Source organism: Manis pentadactyla, chromosome 2, assembly GCF_030020395.1.
Source record: "Manis pentadactyla isolate mManPen7 chromosome 2, mManPen7.hap1, whole genome shotgun sequence".
Taxonomy (NCBI): Eukaryota; Metazoa; Chordata; class Mammalia; order Pholidota; family Manidae; genus Manis; species Manis pentadactyla.
In genome coordinates, this window is record NC_080020.1 from 205648490 (window position 1) to 205664129 (window position 15640).

At 38.8% G+C, this 15640-nt stretch overlaps 1 protein-coding gene across 2 annotated transcripts in view; it reads right to left on the reverse strand.

Moving 5' to 3' along the window:
- The window catches only part of LOC118935398 (regulator of microtubule dynamics protein 2), a 122055-nt gene that overhangs the window by 33692 nt on the left and 72723 nt on the right, over nucleotides 1-15640 (reverse strand). The window contains exons 9-11 of one of the 2 annotated variants that reach the window (XM_036931629.2): nucleotides 12482-12535; nucleotides 12314-12394; nucleotides 5120-5495 (exon numbers count right to left, since the gene is read on the reverse strand). In XM_036931629.2, coding sequence (XP_036787524.1) covers nucleotides 5442-5495; nucleotides 12314-12394; nucleotides 12482-12535 — 189 coding nt within the window. In that variant the 3' untranslated portion in view covers nucleotides 5120-5441. Of the gene's footprint in view, nucleotides 1-5119; nucleotides 5496-12313; nucleotides 12395-12481; nucleotides 12536-15640 lie in introns of those variants that run through there. The other variant, XM_057497280.1, reaches the window with a different exon arrangement.

Sequence of the window (15640 nt, forward strand, 5' to 3'; positions counted from 1 at the left end):
ATCACACAGCAGAAAGCTGAAAGCTTTTTGTCTAAGACTGGGAACAAGACAGGGATGCCCACTCTCCCCACTTTTATTCAACATAGTACTGGAGGTCCTAGCCATGGCAATCAGACAACACAAAGAAATAAAAGGCATCCAGATTGGCAAGGAAGACGTGGATCTGTCCCTGTTTGTAGATGACATGATATTGTACATAAAAAATCCTAAAGAATCTACTCCAAAACTACTAGAACTAATATCTGAATTCAGCAAAGTTGCATGATACAAAATTAATACACAGAAATCTGTTGCATTCCTATACACTAATGATGAACTAGCAAAAAGAGAAATCAGGAAAACAATTCCATTCACAACTGCATCAAAAAGAATAAAATACCTAGGAATAAACCTAACCAAGGAACTGAAAGACCTATACCCTGAAAACTACAAGACACTCATGAGAGAAATTAAAGAAGGTACCAATAAATGGAAACACATCCTGTGCTCATGGATAGGAAGAATTAATATTGTCAAAATGGCCATCCTGCCTAAAGCAATCTACAGATTCAATGCAATCCCATTCAAAATTCAACATCATTCTTCAACGAACTAGAGAAAATAGTTCCAAAATTCATATGGAACCACAAAAGACCTTGAATAGCCAAAGCAATCCCGAGAAGGAAGAATAAAGCAGGGGGGATTACACTCGCCAACTTCAAGCTCTACTACAAAGCCACAGTAATCAAGACAATTTGGTACTAGCCCAAGAACAGACCCATAGATCAATGGAACAGAATAGAGAGCCCAGATATAAATGTATTGCCAATTAATATATGATAAGGGAGCCATGGATATACAATGGGGAAATGACAGCCTCTTCAACAACTGGTGTTGGCAAAACTGGACAGCTACATGTAAGAGAATGAAACTGGATTATTGTCTAACTCCATGCACATAAGTAAACTCAAAATGGATCAAAGACCTGAATGTAAGTCATGAAATTATAAAACTTTTAGAATAAAACATAGGCAAAAATCTCTTGAATATAAACATGAGCAAATTTTTCCTGAACACATCTCCTCAGGCAAGGGAAACAAAAGCAAAAATGAATAAATGGGACTACATCAAGCTAAAAAGCTTCTGTACAGCAAAGAACACCATCAGCAGGACAAAGCAGCACCCTACGGTATGGGAGAATATATTCATAAGTGAGATATTCAATAAGGGGTTAACATATAACATATATAAAGAGTTCACACACCTCAACAACCAAAAAAGCAAATAACCTGATTTAAAAAATGGGCTGAGGATCTGAACAGACACTTCTTCAAGGGAGAAATTCAGATGGCCAACAGGCACATGAAAAGATGCTCCACATTGCTAATCATCAGGGAAATGCAAATTAAAACCACAATGAGATATCACTTCCCACCAGTTAGGATGGCCACCATCCAAAAGATAAACAACAACAAATGTTGATGAGGATGCAGAGAAAGGGGAACCCTCCTACACTCCTGGTTGGAATGTTAATTTAATTAGTTCAACCATTGTGTGAAGCAGTATGGAGTTTCCTCAAAAAACTAAAAATAGAAATACCATTTGACCCAGGAATTCCACTCCTGGGAATTTACCCAAGGAAAACAAGATCCCTGATTCTAAAAGACTTATGAACCCCTGTTTATCACAGCACTACTTACAATAGCCAAGACATGGAACCAACCTAAGTGTCTATCAGTAGATGAATGGATAAAGATGTGGTACATATACACAGTGGAATACTATTCAGCCTTAAGAAGAAAATAAATCCTAACATTTGCAACAACATGGATGGAGCTGGAGGGTATTATGTTCAGTGAAATAAGTTAGGTGGACAAAGACAAGTACCAAATAATTTCACTCATTTGTGGATTATAACAACAAAGCAAAACTGAAGGAACAAAACAGCAGCAGACTCACAGACTCCAAGAAGGGACTAGTGGTTACCAAAGGGGAGGGGTTGAGGAGGGTGGGTGGGGAGGGAGGGAGAAGAGGCTTAAGGGGCATCATGATTAGCATACATGACATAGGTGGGTCATGGGGAAGGCAGTGTAGCACAAAGAAGACAAGTAGTGACTCTACAGCATCTTATTATGCTGATGGAAAGTGACAACAATGGGGTATGGGAGGGGACTTGATAATATGGGTGAATGTTGTAAAGTCCTTCATAAGATTGTATATCAATGATACCTTAATACAAAAACTAAATAAATAAAATACATAATCTGTCTTTACCTGTGAAGAAATAATTAATTGCCCAGTTAATAGGTCATCATCAGGTCCACAGTGAGGCTCTGTACAAACAGATCAAATGGAGCAAGTCATTTAAAATAGGTTTCACCATCCTTTTTTTCACTTTCCTTATTTTGGGGCGAAAAAGAAGTTGGGAATATGAAAACAGATTTAATATAAGGCAAAATACACAGCAGGTTGTTGGAAATTTATGATGTGAAACCAGAATCCAAAAAATAGATGCAAGGATTTATTTACTTTTGCTTTTATTTTCACTCTTTCCTTGCTATCTCTATCATTTTTAAAAAAATATCCTCTTTCTTCCTTTTTTTCCTGCTCTCCTTCCACCTTCTGTCTTTTACTTCCCCCATCCCTTCACCTGCTTTGCTGGCAGTATTTGATTGCACAGCAGTTCAGACTATAGCGCAGACACTGGAGCAGACTGCCCAAGTTCAAATCTCATGATGCGTTAGTCCTGAGAAGGTGGAGGAAGTGAATGTTATTTACTATCCTATGCTTTAGCTCGCCTGTCTGTAAATACAGTAATAACAAAGGTTCCTTCCTCAAGGGATTGCTGTGAGGATTAAACGAGTTAATGTAAGTAGAGCACTTAGAACAGGTACAACCAGGCAAGTTACCATTCTCAGAGCCCCTAGTGTATGAGACACACTGGACTCTCCTCAGTTAAATGTGAAAAGCCTTGGGCTCAGAGAAGAGTGCAGAAGGCATGAGATTCCAAGACCTGGAACCTAGTCCTGTCTCGGCCAGTAATCAGTTCTCTGACCCCATCCATGTCACTTATACAATAGAGCTCAAACTGTTTATTGGTACAATGGGAAGACTGGTCTAGAAAATTGTCTCTATGGCCCCATCCAAATGTTAACAGTGCTTTTGATAATTCAAAGCATACAAATATTATCAAATGAAAAGCTTTTTGACAGTTTTGATGTACAGTTCTTTATCTTTTGAAGAACATGACTCAAAGTTCTGGATCATAATTCCCCCTTTACAAAGCTGTGCATGAAGTCTCTTGAAAGTTTAGGAGTTTGTGTTTTCTCTGTGGTGGATGGTACAAAATGGGCTTGGCCTTAGTGACCCACCAGGAGGTATCACTTCAGAAACATTCTGCAGCTATTCAGACTTTTTCCAGCTCAGCAGCATGAATGGAAGTGAAGCAACCAGGCAAAGGAAAGCTACAGGTCACATGGTTCACTGTGTGAATCTTACTGGACTACATGTAATAATCTACATATAGTGCTGACATCCCTCAGCCTGTAAAAGGGGGGAGATTTAATGTGAAAACTGTCTTTAGTTAGCTTCATCACACATAAATCCTTTGATTATAGAACTTGATGAAGACTAGATATGACTAGGTGTGACTCTGGAATAGAGCACACTATTTAATTAACATTAAATAGGGTTTTAAGGTTAATTTGAAGGGGCTACAGTATTACCATGATGAGGGAGATTTCCTCTCTTAATATCTTTCTGGGAAAATTGTCAAGTGTGTCAGAAATCCCTAATAATTAAAAGATTCAAGTAACTTTTAGGAATGTCACACTTTTATTGGGTCAAGCCCTTATCCAGAAACTGATCACTCAGTCAAGGGACATCAACTTGTCCACTAAACACATATTGACTATTGGGATGAAAGGGAATTTTGTTAAAACAAAGATTGATTAGATCTAATGCCGTGTTTCAATTATGAGTTGCAAGTCCTACAAAGAGCATTCTTGATGTTCCTCATAATTCTTAGTGTAAGTCTTTGTACTCTTCATGAACGAGCTGTTCCCACAAAGCCTATGTGGTTGATTCTTTGTCATTTGCTGCTAGAATGACCTGTCTCCACTTGCACATTCTTTCAGTTATTTAGAGATAGCAAGAGATGGACAAAGCCTTGTGGACACTGTGTATCTGTGAGGGTACCTGCAAGACTTGTATCCTTTTTAGTTAGTAGTTTCAACATTAGACCATTTGTCAGATTTTTGGGCAAGAATCGGTTGGATTGATTCACATTTCTTGATGGGCCATTTTATAAAAGATGAGAGGAAGAAACTAGCTCAGTTTGATTAACTGGTATCACTAGGTCACGGCTTGAAATTTTGAGTGTGTAAGTGTGTGTGCGTGTGCATGTGTACATGTGTGTGTAATGTATTTAGGATAGCAAACAGGAAATTCAAGTTTTGATCTGATTTCCAGGATGATGGGGGTTAAAGGGTAGTGGGGAATCTTTACAGATCACTGTTAGCTAGTTCAATTTTTTAAATTGTTAATTATTAAAATTGAGAAATGTAAGAAATAAAACACAGCTCCACAGAAATATTACTACAAGTTTAGTGTATTTCCAGTAAGTGCTTTTCTGTCACAATATCATATAGTTGAGATCATATGTATATACTATTTTGTCTTACACTTGCACTTAACATTCTTTGTGCATTCCTGTACATTTTTTGTAATTTTTCTTAATATTGAAATAATATTCTACCATAGTTATATTCTAATATTGTTAACTGCATTCTTTTTGTTGGGCAAAGTGTTTTGTTATAATAAATAATGCTGTTAGGAACATTTGTATATCAATAGGGGACTTTTTCTCTTTAGGATTATTTCTGTGAAATAAAATTACAAGATTGAAGAATTAATACATTTTTAAGGCTCTGGATACATTTCACCAACAGTATCTTAATTGTAATTTTATTCACATCCCTCTCATTATTAGTTACAATATATTTCCTCTTGTTTTTCTTCTTCTGTCAACAACTTGTTCATGATCTTTGCCTGTTTTTTCCACTTTTCATCTGCATTAATGAAATTATTTTGTTTTGTAAAGTTTCCACTGAAGCAACAATAAAACATTCACTAGAGTTCATTTTATTGGATTGATTTAAATATTTTATTTGAAGAAATATTCTGAAGACTATAGTTTATTGATAGGAAAAATATAAAGCATACATGTTTAAAGATCATTTTGTACTGACATTATAGGGAATAGATTTCTCCAAGTAACAAAGTTAGTTCTCTAGTGCTACAAGTGGAATGCATTCTGCAGAAACATGGTTTTACCTTCAAATCTGAGCACATTACCCTTACATCAAAAAGAAAACAAAATAAAAAGCACAACTTTGATTAGTTTAAGTTTAAATCTTAGTAGATAGACCACATCTGATTTGTTGAAGAGTAAGTTCTTTTATTTATCTTTTCAAGGAAGTACTTATTTTTTTCACTTCTTTCTGTGCATCTTTATCCTACAAAGAAAATACAAATACACAATGAAATTTCACACATTCATCTTGATACTCTAGGTACTTTGAAATAGACTTTTGTTGAGTAAGATATTTTTTGAAAGACTTTTACAAAGAAACTAGATTTCCTAGGGCCATGCATGATTTAGATCTCCGAGAATGTGTATAAAGTACAGAGCTATTTCCAGGTTCCTCCTCCATTAGGTCTGGAGTGGTGGGATACAGGAAGGGGTGAGCCTTCCATGGAGGCTGACACACTGGAACCCACCAGCATGTTAATGATAACACTGTTTCTTTCCTCAACTGTAAGATGTGGAAGAAGTTCTAGCCCTGGCAGCGGGATTTGAAGATATCTGAGATTCCATCCCAAGATCCAGACAAACAAAAACACGTTTTAGTATTGACTTTATCAGTTAGTTTATATTTAAGAGTAAAAATCATGTAATGTGTTTTACAGGACTCCACAGGTATTGTTATTTCTTTAAAATAAGTGGGGAAGTTAGAAAGAGTGGTAATAAATGCCCCCAAATATTCAGCATAAGGTTTCATAATTTTTAGAAGACAAATACCAAAGTATTAGATTTTTCATCAACAACTTTCATTAGTCTGCTGAAGAAGGGTGATCTCATTACATATTACATCTCACCAAATTCTGCATTCAGTGTTTCCAAGAATGCATCATAGTTTGACATCTTTATATTTTATTATTTTCAGTAATGTGTCATATGGCAAAAGTCTAAATTATGTTGAATTGTAATTTTGTTCTAAAGGGTTCTTGATAAGAGTTCCCCCTCACTCCCCAGTATAAGTTTTCTTATATAAATTCCTGGTAGAGGTATTTCTACATTGACTTGAGGCTGGAGGAACTACCCAGGATGAGACCGTGAAGGTTGACTAAGGTATGTGTCTTTCTTTCATTTATTCATGGTACCTGGAGTTTTTTATACAGTGAGAATTCTCACATGTCCTGGAATGTTGCTCTATGAGTAAAGGGTTTCCCATGTTTATTTCACTGAATTGCTTCTCCAATGTGAATTATCTGGCATTTTCCAAATGGCTTCCTCTTAGTAAAGACTTGCTGCTTTCCTTCCTGTTATACTCAGTGTTCTGTGCACACCAAGGCTTTGAGTGTGAACTCTCTGCTGCCCATGAAGGTTAGAGCTGAGGTTGAAGACTCTTCCACATTCATCACATTTATAGGGTTTCTCGCCAGTGTATATTGTCTCACGACAGCTAAGGTTAGAACACTGACTAAGGGCTTTATCACATAGATGACTTTTATATGATTTCTCTGCAGTGTGAATTCACTCATGTTTAAAGGATGAAATGTTACTGGAGCATTTACACACTGATTATAGACAAAGGGTTTTTCCTGTGTGAATTCTCTGGTATGAAAAAAAGTTAGCTCTCAGGCTAAGATGCTTCCCATATTTGTTACAATTGTTGGGTTTCTCTCTAGTTAACACACATTCAGTCAATGTTGAGCTGTAAGTAGTATTTCCCCTTTTTCATTTATAGAGCTCCTTTCCAGCATGAAACCTCTGCTCCTGAGATGAGAGGCTGTTAAAGGTTTTCTCACACCCACTCATTCATCTGTTCATTTTTCTACGTACGAATTCTATGCTGATCATTCGAGGATGATGTCCAGCTAACGTCATTGCCACATTCTTTACATTCGTGTGGACTGCTGTTCTCTTAATTGCACAGAAGTCTCTTTCTTTGCAGCATGTCAAAAGCATAGTATTTGATTAATTCTGAGGTTTTCATTATGTTTCAAAGACTTGTTATATTTATATTTGTAAATGTCCTTGTATAAGAACTCAGATTATGGTTTTGAGCTCAGGTGAGTCCTTTTTGTCCCCAGATTCAAGACATCCAAACCTTCCTGCTGAGATAACACACTTTCTCTCGCCTCAGACTGAAGTCACGTGATTGTGCTGAACTCCGAACTTCTCCCACTCCTGGGCCAAATCTAATAGGGAGCAGCAGGGCTCACACTCAAGAATCTTACTAAGTCATTGGATGGCTCTCCCTGTAGATGTTCTTCATGGAAGTTACCTCTTGGTTTTTAAGAATTTCCTGCCTGGCCTCTGGCCTTGGAGAAATCCTCTTTCTTCCTCTGACAGCTTTTCCCCTTACACCAACTGGGAAGTCAGGTATGATTTTCAGAGCTCACATTCCTTCTTCTAAGATGGGTTCAGCAGGTCCACTCTTCCTGAGTGAAGTCCACAGCCCTGGCCTCAAGGCTCATCATTTCCTGGCTTGCATCACCAAGAGCTCAGCCACCAGCTGTCTTCTTCTGTCCTTTCACCCAGGGACAGTCTGAGTCCGATGCTCGGAGAGCAGAACCCCAGTAGGTGGACACCTGAGTGAGATTACGTTGATCATGAGGTGTCATCCGCTCTGCAGTTCAGAGCTTCTTTCTCTCTCCAGAGAGAGGCCAGGAATCTGTATTTTTAACAAGCCCCCCATAACCAAGCAAGTCTTAAAAGACTTAAACCGCCAGGTTTAAATTCTAATTTCCTTAGAATCTCATGTTACATATTAAAGCCTCAGGAATGACTTGCTTAACTTCTGGTGCAGGTTGCAGACCCAGTTACATTTTCTCATGAATTTCATTTCTGTAACATTCATCACGCTTGACTGCTATTAGTAAAAAATATATTAACTGTGTAAAAGTATATTAACTTTAGGCCTTATTCATTTTTTAATTGTGCAAAGAGTGACTTATTCAGTGCCTGCCTTTTCTGCTAGAACACAGAATTCATGGCAGCAAGAGTAGGCTTTTTTTTCTCATTGTATTCCAAGCCTCTAACAGAGGACCCCCATATTTGTAATATAAATGAATAAATTTTTCACTCACTCAGACACACACATCCAAAAACAAAAATTTGTTTGACCTGAGAATGTTAGAATATATGTTTGGAAAAATACACTGTCTGCTAAAGACTTTGTATACATAAGAGAGAGACTTGTTTATATTAAATTGTTATGCTTCCAGCATTTGGGTAATGATCATCGAACACCAACTTTAATTAAGACAGAACACTTAAAGTGTGATTAGAATTATATATTACTAAGAGTGATTACTAATGGAAGGGATGATTCTCAATCTATACAGGTTGGAAATGCAGTCCAGGATTTTAAACAATAGGCAACTTCAAAGACAACTATACCCCTGTAATTATGAAGAAGTATTCCTTCCTCCCAGCACTCCCAAAGTCCTCTTCTCCCTCAGGTTGTTTCTGCTACACTGTTTTTACTATCCTCTAAGAGTTTTGGCTCAGAAGAGCAATTAATGTCACTTCAAAATATTACAACAATTTTAAAACAGTTTTTTCTTTTACCCAGATTAGCACATCCCTCATCATAAGACAAAATACCTTGTAATGCTTTTTGCATTTGAGCTTTCTCAGTACACTCCATCAATAATGTGAATACTTCCTCCAGGCGAACAACTTTGTGGCTGCCTGGGGAGTCATCATTTCATCAGCAATCATTCTCATGCTGCCTTAGACACAGGAATCCTTTTTATTAAAAAAAAAGGAATGTTTTCCAGGACCTGAGATTACCCTCCTAAGATCAAGAAATGTCCACATGAATAATAAAGTCTGTAGTTTCAAATTCTGGGAATGTAAAGCTGCTTCTATGCATGAATCTAGACTCCAGAGCCCAAGGACTAACGTTCCTAATATCAAGTGCAGTGTGGCAAGCTTACGATTCCCTGAAAGGGACAGAAGACATGTCACAAATAACACAAACACGATGCAAGGAAGCAGTTATGGGTGCCACAAGAAAGAGGCAAAGGTATCATGCAAGTTCACATGCGGGAGAGAAAACTGATGGCTGGGTTGTGATTAGTGTGTGCTTTCTTGTAATTAGTGGCATTACCAGACATTTTGGAAATGAATAAGCTGGTCAGAAAAATCACTAACTGGGCATATTTCAATCTGCAAAAACTTGATAGAGATAGGGGGTACTAGCCTGACTCTATTTTCTAATTGAAAAAGAAATTGAGATATTTTTGATAGTATATTCACTATTAAAAAAAAAGATAAAAGAAAACTTTCTAGAAATACAAATGGAAACATCCCTGGAAAAAAAAAGGAATGTGGGAAATATTTTCTGATGCCATTTTGCACATTATTACATAACTATTTCCACAGTATCCAGCTTCCTTAGTTACAATTACTTCCGGTCCTGTTTATTAGTACTATTAGCACTATTATTTCTATTTGTATGGTACTAGTTTTCTGATTCTTCCTACCAATACTGACTGAGTGCTTATTGTAAGGCAGGCACTCTACCTGGCACCGGGCAGGGTGAAGAGTGCCGAATGAGACACACCTCGTTGCCCCGTTTTCATCGTGTAACAGACCAGTCACACAGATGAGTGACCTGAAGGAACAGTATGAGGTATTTTCTTCCCTGAGGGTGTCAAGGAAGTCTTTCCAGAAGAAATGACACTTACAGTGAGGCTCGAAGGGTGAGAAGAAATAAAACTGGTGGAGGGAATGGCAGGTTTGGTGGGAGTGTTTCAAAAAGAGGGAACAAATGAAGCTTGAGAGATTGGTCGGAGCTAGATCAGAGTCGTGAAGGATATGCTAAAAATGTTGAACTTTATCCTAAAAGCAAGGGGTATTAAAACAGGGAGTGACATGTTAGGGTTTATGTTTAACTGTTGCTTTGGCTGCTATTGAGAGCCATGAACGACAGGGAGGGAGGCAAGACGCTGTGAGGAGACCATTTGGGATGCCCGCACAGTCCTGGTTCAGGTGGAACGGTGGTGCCCTGCTCAGAGTGGTGGCAACAGGAAGAGAGAGAGCAGTTGGGCTCAAGGCATGTCTCAGAAGAGGAATTCCAAAAAGTTGGTGACTGGGTGGTTGTCCAGGTTGGGAGGCTGAGGGAGAAGCAAGTGTCAGAGATGATTCCAAGATTTCCTAATTAGGTGGATGGAAAAGTCATTTACTAAGAGGGGAAGATGGCGAAGAGCAGATCCAAAGGCCTGAAGACGCGTTAAGTTTGAGGTGTCTGCATGGAATCTCAATGGAGAGGCCAAGCCAGAAGCTGGATAATCAAGTCTAGAGCTCAGAAGAGCGGTCTAGAGAGGTAACTTTGAGGACCCCTGGCAGGCAGATAGCATTTGAAGCCATGGACAATAGGTTTGCACAGGTAGGGAGGAGGAAAGGGGAGAGGAGACAAGAGATTAGGGACCAAGGACCAAACCTTGAGGATCTCCCATGTTTAGCCCTCCCGTGAGAGCTCTAAATTCACGCATAAACATTTGCATTCACCCCAGGTGGCACACCTCATCATCATACTGTATTGGAGTCTCACATTCTAGTAAGAACGCACAGATGTTCAGTTTTAAATGACTGCATATAACCCAAACTGACATTATTCAGGAGAGTCATAAAAGACAGGAGGGTCCCAATGACCAACACAGAGTTAGCAACCAGGGGGACAAAATCAGTTTCCTGCCGAAAAAAGTTACAAGTTTCTGAAGAAGGAATGCCGCTACTGAGACTCTGTTGTTTTGCACCATTAACCATTAGAACCAACTGAGGGATTGACTAACAAGGACAATAAACCATGTGGGAAATCCCAGCCATCCAGAAGACGCAGATGAGCAGGCTGGGACGTGCGCAGGAAGAGGCCTGGTGGAGCCTGGAGGGCCTGTTCAAAGACCCAGCACCCTTGCTCCCTGACGGTTCTGCAGGTTTTATCTTCCTTTCTCCTTTCAGCCTTACTTCCCATGACTGCCCTCAATATTTCTTCCCCTTCAGGCAAACAGATCTTTGCTTTTCCACCCCTGTGTCTCTGTGTGCTTTGCCCACATCTCTAGATTAGATGCATCTTTCAAAGTCCACCTCTGATGCTACGTGATCTCTTCTAGATGAAAATAATCTCTCCCTTTACTATTTCCACAACCAATTATTTGTTTCTCTCTTAGTGCTTCAGGCTTTCTACCTGAACTATAGTTATCTGGCTTTAAACCTTATGCCCCCTTCTAGGCTATAAGCTCCTGGAGAGCAATGGGCACGTTTTACATGTTTATATTCCAGATCACAACAAACGTCTGAGCCTGTCCTGGTCCAACAGAGAAGAGAGTTTATTTGTGAGGCATTTCTTTTCAGTTGTGATTCAGAGGATGGTATGCTTGGTGGAATGAGAGGGCAGCAGGAAATCATTCACCTATTTCCCTTTGTTCCCACAATACTGGTAAATGGCTCACAGGAACACAGACTGAGCTGTCAACTGTGAAATTCCTAAAACTTAGAGCTCATCCAGAATCCTGAATTAGTGAATAAATTAGATTCTTTTCCATTAATGGCATGTGTTCAAAGACCAAGAGAATGTTGATTAAAAATTTTAAATCTTCTTCCTGGCCTCAAATGGCCACAGCCTGCTGTAAGCTGGGGACCGCTGGTAGTCAGTTACCCCATGGACACTCGTTTTGCTCTGAGGTGGGCAGCCTGTCCAGCTTGTTTGCAAGCCTATCATAGTTTCATCACCAGTTCCCCAAAATTAGGCTGTCCTCCATCCTTCCTAGGGGGGCTTATCCCTGTCTCTGCTCTCTGATACCTAAGAAGCATCAGAATGTTTTAATTGCAAGCCCATGATTTCCTTGCCCCTTAAAGATACAGGGGGTCTTCTGGTGAAGGGTTACCTATAGCAGTGTTAAACATTCATAGCACATATGAAATCCAAAATGTTTTAGCATAAAAGGAAACTCCCGTGTATCTAAGCCAGTTGTTCACACCTGAAGCTGGAACAGTGCTGACAAAATAACAGCACTCATGGTCACTGTTTGGACTTACCTCTTTGGTTACACATGGAAGCAACACTGCCAGATTACAGAACTTCTCAGCATTGCTGATTTCCTCAAGATTGAAATAACACTAGAAATAAAAAATAATCAATATCAAAGGGAAGCACATATTTATGTAATGGATTCAAAGTAGTCATAAAACAGTGGTCCTCGTTACCTTGGCCAAAAACATGTAATTGGATATAGAAAAACCAGGGTGTAGTTCTTCAACCTGATTAGAAGAGAAAACAGAATAGGGAATAACAGGGCAATAGTAAAACAACAGTAACAACAGTGAAGAGGATATATTGCAATAAATCAACTATTAACCAAAATGGCTTAATAATTTACATTCGTTGGGTCACTTCTGAATCATTTTATCAGTTCAAGTATCCTTTGGGTGGAAATATAGCTTTCGAGTTTATTCATTAAAATGAAACAATTATTATGGCCATAAAACTTACAAAGCAATGAGATATGATTTTGAGATTCCTTTGTATAACCATTTTCTTCACTCCCCCTTTTTCTCCTTTCAGGAACAAAACTGGTGACCTACTCACCCCAGGACAGTTGTAAACATTTCACAATCTATTCAGGGAACAAGAGTTGAGCATGACTGGTTTCCCATGGCAAACCTCTTCCACTATATTTATTTGATTTCTTAAGATTTCAACACATTCCATATGAGTTAAATAGTACCTGAAGCACTTTTAAAGAAAAGACAGCTTCTTGAAATGATTAGTCTAAAGTATTGACCTACTTACAGACTTTAGTAAGCTTTGTTATGACAGTACTTTATTCCTCATCTACTAATCACCTACCCACCGGTTCCTTTTCTCTATCTTTGGTCAGTAAGAATTCTTTCAGGTATACAATGTTGCTCCTGGGGAGCTCGTCTTAGAACTACTCTTAGAGCCTGCATCAAAGTCAGCTTTTACTGCCGTAAAGGCCTAGCAAGCAAGCTCCCAACCTGACCCTGGATCCCAACCTGGATGGGTGAAGGACCCAGGAGAAAAAGGATACTTTAAAAATTTTGTAAAAGTTATAAAAAAATACAGGCATTTTCAAAATTAAAAAGTGAAAGTTTCTCTAATTTTGTTCTCAATTTCAAGTCATTCCTTGGGGGGTCACCACTATCAAGTTTGACATGCATCCTACGAGACTTTTTACCAAGCATAGGCAAAACAAGCAAAATCAGTTTTTGAAAAAAATTTTTTTTAAATGGGACCATTTTCTGCATGTTGGTCCAAAACCTTTTCCCCACAACATATCACAGACACATTTTCACAGTAGCATACACAGGTCTATATCATTGTTCCTAAGAGTGTATTTCTAATACATACACTATAATTAAATTAGCATTCCTCACTAGACATTGAGACTTACTTTTCACTACTTCTACTAACCATCAGTGAGCATACCTGCTCCGATACGCTCTTACATGTGTGACTGTGTCTGCAGGAGGACTTCCTAGAGCTGAATTGCTGACTCAAAGGATACAGACATCTTAAGGATGGGTATAAATAGACGGGAATCCAAGACTTAGGGTGCTGAGGAGTGCTCCAACACCCAAAGAGAGCATGTCCTTTGTAAAGCACATTCACTTTCTACAGAATCCAAAAGGGAAGGGTTCTGGGAGGAGGAGGAGAAGTCTCTTGGGTTGGGGAGCCAGACCGGGTATAACTCTTTAAGACCGAGTAGTTGAGCAGTGTCTGGATCTGGTCTAGAACCTGCTAGTGAGGCAGCACGGCTGCTGACAGATTGAAATGTTGCTAAGTTCGGTCCTAGCCAGAGCCCAGAACATCCTGCAGAGCCAGCCATGGTGCTGAGGGCCTCTGGTTCTCCTACTTCTTCTCTCTTGTCCAGTTATTTCCTTTTCAACTCTTTGAGTTTACTAAGTGCATTTCCTCAGCCATTCTAATAAGATGGACCTAGACTGAACTTGGTTCAATTGTACCTTTTTCTATGTCCAAATAGTTGTTTCAACTCTGTCCAAATCTTATTTGGATAACTTGCCCCAACATATGTACATATGAGCAGCTTTTATTTCTTTAATGTTGGCATTTTAATTTTGCATATACACCTTGACACTGTTTAACCAGAGTGATTATAAATAAGGACATATCTTTTTCTCTCATGGTTCAAAAAAAAGAAAACAAAAAGCAGCAGCCCAAAGGACCAAAAGAACATAGCCTACTAACAACATTGAATTCCTAAAATGGAGCAGATTCTGACCCTGGCCTTGGCTGAATAACAAGGAAGGTAGTGTTACTCAGTAGAATGTTCTAATGAAGGGGAATTTTCTAGCTAAGCTCTCAGAACGCTCTTTGTCATAACATCTGACAAAGAGTAGTGTACTTGTTTACTTGGTCTTGGCTGTCCCTGGATGCAGGAGCTATGTTGGTCATTTCTGTGTTCCCTATATTTGATATACTAGGCAGGTATGTAATAAATATTGCTGAATAAATTAACTTTGTTTTAAAATATTTTGTGCTTTCAAGCAGCAGCCCTCCATCACATAAGGACACAGAAGAAAGCTGTATAGCTGGTGAAACCACTAAGGGAGATCTAGGGATCACATGATTGCAAACAGTGGGTTAGTTCAGGGTAGCCTGTCCCCCAACATGGCCCCTACCTGTCATCTACCATGCAGTCCATCCACTGGCCCATTGTTCTCAACCATGCCATAGATAGAAAGGAACTAGTGAACTCAGTACACTGAATGAATCTCAAAACATTATATTGAGCAAAAGAAGCCATATATGCACAAAAGCACAAGCACCAAGATTCCATTTTTATAAAATTTTAAAATCTTAGAAATTAACCTATAGTGACAGAAAGCAGATCAGGGGTTGCCTGGAGCAGGGGGTAAGGGAAATTGACATCAAAGGGGCAAAGATAGTCTCTAGGGGGATGGAAATGTTTTATATCTTGAAATGTGGTGGTTACGTGAGTACATAAATTTTTCAAACTTCACTGAACTGTACACTTAAAATGCATGCATTATATTGCATATAAACTACACTATAATATATTCAGAGATTCTGGCATAATTTGTCTGGGTCATGGGCTGCGCTGGCCTTTTTGAAACCTCGCCAAATGATTTCAATGGGTAGCAACGTTGAGAACCACTGCCTGAGGAAATCATGCCAGAATTTTGGAAGAGGTGGGAAGCATGCTATATTTTTGAAAGAATTCCCACAGGGAATTCACAGATAATTACTGGTCTAAAACCACCTCTCTAGATGCTTTGAGACTGTAGAGGAGAGGACCAGATTTCACCAGCTATAAGAGCAAAATAATACTAGCTAACATTTATTTTTAGATAAAGCCCTTA